This window comes from Dermacentor albipictus, chromosome 10 (assembly GCF_038994185.2).
Source record: "Dermacentor albipictus isolate Rhodes 1998 colony chromosome 10, USDA_Dalb.pri_finalv2, whole genome shotgun sequence".
Classification (NCBI taxonomy): domain Eukaryota; kingdom Metazoa; phylum Arthropoda; class Arachnida; order Ixodida; family Ixodidae; genus Dermacentor; species Dermacentor albipictus.
The window spans coordinates 80,135,135-80,141,834 of record NC_091830.1 but is presented as its reverse complement, the minus strand read 5'-3'; the positions used below and the strand labels follow the sequence as shown (position 1 = coordinate 80,141,834).

The 6,700-nt window shown below is 42.9% G+C and overlaps 1 protein-coding gene across 2 annotated transcripts in view; it reads right to left on the bottom strand.

Annotated features, from left to right (window-relative positions):
- The window catches only part of LOC139050730 (trypsin iota-like), a 52,088-nt gene continuing 45,388 nt past the window's right edge, over positions 1-6,700 (bottom strand). For both annotated transcript variants that reach the window (XM_070527414.1, XM_070527413.1), the window contains one exon: positions 1-258. In XM_070527414.1, the coding sequence (XP_070383515.1) occupies positions 61-258 (198 nt within the window). In that variant the 3' untranslated portion in view covers positions 1-60. The remainder of the gene's footprint in view (positions 259-6,700) is intronic.

Sequence of the window (6,700 nt, the reverse complement as noted above, 5' to 3'; positions counted from 1 at the left end):
TTTAAAGATTTATTCCAGTCACAGCACAACAGATGGCGTGGCTATACTTCATCGACGCGCTCATTCGCGAAGTGCCTTGTAGTTTTCGAAAGAATTCAGTGACCGGCCGATCCACGATGCGAAAACGTCCACGCGGGTGAAGATGCTCGGGTAGACGCGGCCTCCTAGGCTGGCGCACGACGTGGAGTAAGACAGCAGGCCCACCAGGTAGAAGTGGCCGCTGACCGCCGCCGCCACTGCTGATCCACCGGTGTCGCTCTGCAGGTCGAGAGCGAACTGCACTGTGCAATCACGGAAGGATAATGCAAAACTAGGAAGCCCTCAGCTGATAATTTCTATTTATTTATTTCCGTTTGCGAACATCAGGGTCATCTGCATTATATACGAGAGCGTCTTGTACTAAACAAACGCTTTTTTTTATTTTGGCGTCTCACGTGCCAAAACAAGGGTCGGATGACGATTGGATTGGATTGGAGCCAACTTTATTTGTGCCTGCAGTTGTGCGCTCACTCACCCAGAGGAGGGCCTACGTCATCTACGAAGTCGCCATTACTCGGCGCGGGTCTTTGCTCGCCGTTGCCGGCTCGCTGGTTCCCTGCCTTTCGAGCGCCCCGAGGACCTGCTGGATGGCCTAGAGCTGTTCGTCTTGGTCGTAGCTCTTTGCGGCTGCGTCGAGCCGTGGTGGGATCGTTCTTGATCTTGCTCCTTCTGGATTTTTAACGCAGTCCCACAAGATGTGCGTGTAATCTGTCGTCTCCCTCCGGCAGACCCCGCACTTACTTATCGGTCGGGTGACGAGACGTGCACTAATAGAGGGGCTCTGGATGATTTTGACCATTTGGGGATGGGATTCTTTAAGGTGCACGCGATACAAGGTACACAAATGTGTTCCCTTTCCGCATCCAGCGGAATCCTGCTGCCAAAAAAAAAAAAATCCCAGGTGGCAAAAATCTTTAATAATTTTCATGCTAGTGGTAGGATTGTATTCCGGGAAAATAAGGCGAACACATTTATTTTAGGCTGGCTCGAGGGCAGAGGTTATTGTATCAGTTCTGGGATCCTAGATCGACGCTGGTTATTTGAGTTGAGTATGGGTAAAGTTCGAACAGAATAATTTTTGAATGAAATAACAGAGCAACAGAGCCAGCAACGAATTTATCTTAAGTACTGGATAGCGATGCTAATTATTTTGCTGGTATGCAAAGAGTAGCTGTAAGACGAATTATGTGAAGACTGCGGCACTGGTATGATGTAACTGACTGACGAGTAGATTTATGTAGTGAGTAAAATGGAGGAGATGTATTAGTGTGGAAAACTCGTAATACCTTACGTTTAATCATGTTAATTGAAATCATGAAAGGTTACCCAAGGTAACCTTTCTATGCAAATGAGGGGGGTACCTCTTTACTAGTACAAATGTTAATAACGATTGCCATTCGCCATCAAGACGTGTATAACCGCAAAAGAGAAATGAAATAAGGTGTATCTCACAGGTTAGCCTGCGAGAAACACCTCTCCTTTACTAGGCAAACAAGGAACCACATTAAATGGACTCGCGCAAGAAAGAAGCACAGGAAGAACACTGCCAAGGACAATTGGGCTGACGCCATATTTATAGATTTTGCTAAAGCCTTTGACCGTGTGGCTCATAACCGCCTCATATATAAAATGAAACTGATTAATGTTGACGAAAAAGTAACAAACTGGGTTAAAGAATATTTAAGTAACAGACGACAAGCTGTCGTAATCAATAATGTCCGTTCTTCATTTCAACCTGTTCAGTCCGGTGTGCCTCAAGGTTCCGTTTTGGGACCCACTCTATTTTTAATTTATATAAATGATATTCATCAGGGTATAGACTCAGAAATCCGGTTATATGCCGACGATTGCGTTCTGTATCGGCCATTAAAATGTAAGGGTGATTGTGATAAGTTACAAAATGACTTGAACAGGATTGAAAGATGGTGCTCAGACTGGCAAATGAGCGTAAATACCTCGAAAACTAAACTTATGAGATTTACTACTTGCAGTGAAATTACGAAACACACATACTTTCTTAATGGTGAGGCTCTAGAAACTACAGAATCATTTAAATATCTAGGTGTTCATCTTTCTTCGACTTTGTCTTGGCATAATCACGTGGGTTGTATTGTTTCCGCTGCATGCAAATCTCTCGGCTTCATTCGTCGAACGCTTCGTCAGGCTAATAGTGATACTAAACTTCTTGCATATACCACCGTACTTCGTTCAAAGATTAAGTATGCCTCATTTATATGGAACCCGCACCAAACGCATCTTATTAACAAATTAGAATATTTTCAGAACAAGGCAGCGCGATTTATTACCGGTAACTATTCACAACATTCAAGTATCACCAAAATAAAACATGACCTAGGACTCATACCATTGCAGACTAGAAGGAAGATATCTCGGCTAACATTCTTCCACCAGCTTTTTCATAACCCAAATATATTCTCTCAGGCACACATCTTACCAGCCAAAAGAAAATTCTCACGAATTGATCACGAATTTAAGGTCGAACAACCATTTGCACGTACTAAACTATTGCAGTTTTCGTGTCTGCACTTAGCCATTTCGGAATGGAATCATCTCCCAAGTAATATAGCTGAAATAACAGACCATATTATATTCAAGCAAGCACTTAATGAAACATTCGTGAATTATTAACATTAACATTTCTTCCTGCCTTTCTTCAGATGTCATATTATTGTTTGTATAATTTAATAATTATTGGCTTATGATGTTGTCGAATTAGAAGTGCTGTAAAGGTTGTATAGCATGTACTACTTCATATAAGGATAGTCAACTTACAATGTATATTGTATATTATTTTATATTGTATGTCAATTGTTCTCCCCCCCATGTAATGCCCAAGCTGGGCCTTTAGGGTAAATAAATGAAAAAAAAATTTAAAAAGCGAAAGTGTAATGATTCTATGGTAGCATGCAACTTAAAAAAAACACCAGTGGACAACCAAGGCATACGGCCCACGCAAGGTTGTGGTGCTCTACCAGCCAATCACAGAAGCAAACAAAATCGTCGTCATGCGGCCTTCTCAAAATGGCGTCACACTTGATACCTCCGGAGCGTCTGCTGTTTTTGAACAGTCTTTTGATCGACTGTAGCAATGAGTTGTGCAACAGACATGGAACGGACAAAGTGTATGGAGTCTGAGCATTTCACTCTTCAAAAATCTACCTGCCATGGTTGCTTAGTGGCTATGATGTTGGGCTGCGAAGCACGAGGTGGCGGCATCGAATCCCGATTCCGCCCACGGCGTTCGCATTTTCAAATGGGGCGAAATGCGAAAACACCCATGTACTTACATTTAGGTGCATGTTAAGGAACCCCAGGTGGTACGAATTCCCGGAGTCTACCACTACGGCTTGGCTCATGGTTTCGGCACGTCGTCATCATCATCATCAGCATCAGCCTGGTTACATCCACTGCAGGGCAAAGGCCTCTCCCATACTTCTCCAACTGCCCCGGTCATGTACTAATTGTAGCCATGTTGTCCCTGCAAACTTCTTAATCTCCTCCGCCCACCTAACTTTCTGCCGTCCCCTAATACCCTTCCGTTCCCTTGGAATCCAGTTCGTAACCCTTAATGACCATCGGTTATCTTCCCTCCTCATTACATGTCCTGCCCATGCCCATTTCTTTTTCTTGATTTCAACTAAGATGTTATTAACTCGCGTTTGTTCCCTCACCCAATCTGCTCTTTTCTTATCACTTAGCGTTACACCTATATTTCTTCTTTCCATAGCTCTTTGCATCGTCCTCAATTTAAGCAGAACTCTTTTCGTAAGCTTCCAAGTTTCTGCCCCGTACGTGAGTACTGATAAGACACAGCTGTTGTACACTTTTCTCTTGAGAGACAATGCAACCTGCTGTTCATGATACGAGAATGCCTGCCAAACGCACCCCAGCCCATTTTTATTCTTCTGATTATTTCAGTCTCATGATTCGGATCTGCGGTCACTACCTGTCCTAAGTAGATGTATTAACTCACCACTTCCAATGCCTCGCTACCTATCGTAAACTGCTGTTCTCTTCTAAGACTCTTAAACATTACTTTAGTTTTCTGCAGATTAATTTTTACACCCACCCGTCGGCTTTGCCTCTCCAGCTCAGTGAGCATGCATTGCAGTTGGTCTCCTGAGTTACTAAGCAAGGCAATACCAGCAGGGAATCGCAAGTTACTAAGGTATTCTCCATTAACATTTATCCCCAATTCTTCCCAATCCAGGTCTCTGAGTACCTCCTGTAAACACGCTGTGAATAGCATTGGAGAGGTCGTATCTCCCTGCTTGACGCCTTTCTTTATTGGGACTTTCTTGCTTTCTTTATGGAGCACTACGGTGGCTGTGGAGCCGCTATAGATATCTTTCAGTATTTTTCAGTGCACTTTGATTCCGCAATGCCTATGACTGCTGAGGTTTCGACTGAATCAAACGCTTTCTCGTAAACAATGAAAGCTATATATAAGGGTCGGTTATATACCACACATTTCTCTATCACCTGATTGATAGTGTGAATATCGTCTATTGTTGAGCAGCCTTTACGGAATGCTGCCTGGTACTTTGGTTGACAGAAGTCTAAGGTGTTCCTGATTCTATTTGCGATTCTATTTGCGATTACTATAAAGTAAATACTTTATAGGCAACGGACAGTAAGCTGATCGGTCTATAATTTTTCAAGTCTTTGGCGTCCCTTTTTTTATGGATAAGGATTATGCTAGCGTTCTTCCAATATTCCGGTACGCTCGAAGTCATGAGGCATTGCGTATAAAGGGTGGCCAGTTTTTATAGAACAATCTGCCCACCATCCTTCAACAAATCTGCTGTTACCTGATCCTCCCTAGCTGCCCTCCCCCTTTGCATATCTCCCAAGGCTTTCTTTACTTCTGCCGGTGTTACTTGTGGGATTTCAAATTCCTCTAGACTGTGCTCTCTTCCATTATCGTCGTGGGTGCCACTGGTACTGTACAAATCTTTATAGAACTGCTCAGCCACTTGAACTATCTCATCCATATTAGTAATGATATTGCTGGCTTTGTCTCTTAACGCACACATCTGATTCTTGCCTATTCCTAGTTTCTTCTTCACTGCTTTTAGGCTTCCTCCGTTCCTGAGAGCATGTTCAATTCAATCCATATTATACTTCCTTATGTCAGCTGTCTTACGCTTGTTGATTAACTTGGAAATTTCTGCCAGTTCTATTCTAGCTGTAGGGTTAGACGCTTTCATACACTGGCACTCCTTGATCAGATCTTTCGTCTCCTGCGATAGCTTACTGACATCCTGTCTAACGGAGTTACCACCGACTTCTACTGCACACTCCTTAATGATGCCCATAAGATTGTAGTTCATATCTTCAACACTTTGGTCCGCTTCTTGAGTTAAAGGCGAATACCTGTTTTGTAGCTTGATCCGGAATTCCTGGTTTCAGCACGTAAAACTCCATAATTAATTATTTATAATCTCCAAAAGTGTGCGGTACAGTTCATTTCACTGCTGAGCCCGTTTTACTCATGAAATTTCATTGCCAACTGAAGTGCAACTTGACAATATACTGCATAGTTACAGCGAAGCAAGCATTTTATTTCAGTCCCATAAATAATTAGGCATTCGCGATTCCACTATAACAGGCGAGGGAAAACGTATAAATTTGCGCGCTAATAATTTTATTTTTGTGGTTACCGCCTGATTTGGGTAAGAGGAAATGTTTGAAGCACGAATTATTTGCAGCCTCGCGGAGGAAGTGGCTGGCGGTTATGAGGGCATGTGCAGGGCTTCACTGTAGACTTGAGTTGCATCCCATTAAAGCAGCATATTTTGAATTAGGTCACTAAGAATTATAGAGGAATATACATATGTGGAACATTCGCAGTTCTTTTGGATCCCTCGTTTACTGCTCTACCAAGTTAAGTGCCACAACCGACTCGTATTGTTATTTGGGAAGTTGCGTAACGATGTGTGGCCGCCAGTCCCGTACAACGGTGTACAGCGCAGGAAACTGCGGTTCTAGACGTACAGAGTGGAAGGTTCGAAAAACATCTATATATAAGCACAGCAGAGAAGTGGCTACGTCAGGCGGCTCGACAGATAACTGCAGAAGCGTCATTCGAAACACACGGAATTGTTCTCCACTTCCGGTAGCATTTTCCCTACTTCCTTTTTTAAATAAAAAGATGTTGATCCATAAAGATTTTCATAAACAACCGTTAGATTTGTTAATATTCGCTTTTTCTTCCTGTTTGGATCTTGCCTTGGCTTTGTCCCTTAGTAGATCACTCAACTTCCCAACTTCTTCCGACTCTTGTTTCCAGTTGCCAATTTTGCCCGAAAAGTGCTGTACAATTAGGGAAAAACCAGACGAAGTAACGGGTGACAGTCATATTGTTTATGGATTTTTATGGATTTAAAGGGACACTAAAGGTTACTATGAAGTCAAGTTAAAGCGATAAAGCAATGCTGTAGAACGTCTAAGGCGTCAATATAATCACGAACAGAGCTTTAGTAACCGAGAAATTGAGGTACATGCATGACACGATTTGAGACCCCCAGGCGACATTCCGGTACTAGCCCGATGACGATGGTCATCGGGCTAGTACCGAAATGTACCTTAGGGGTGTCCCTGTACCTCTAAGAGTACCTTAGAGGTGTCCCTTTAAGAA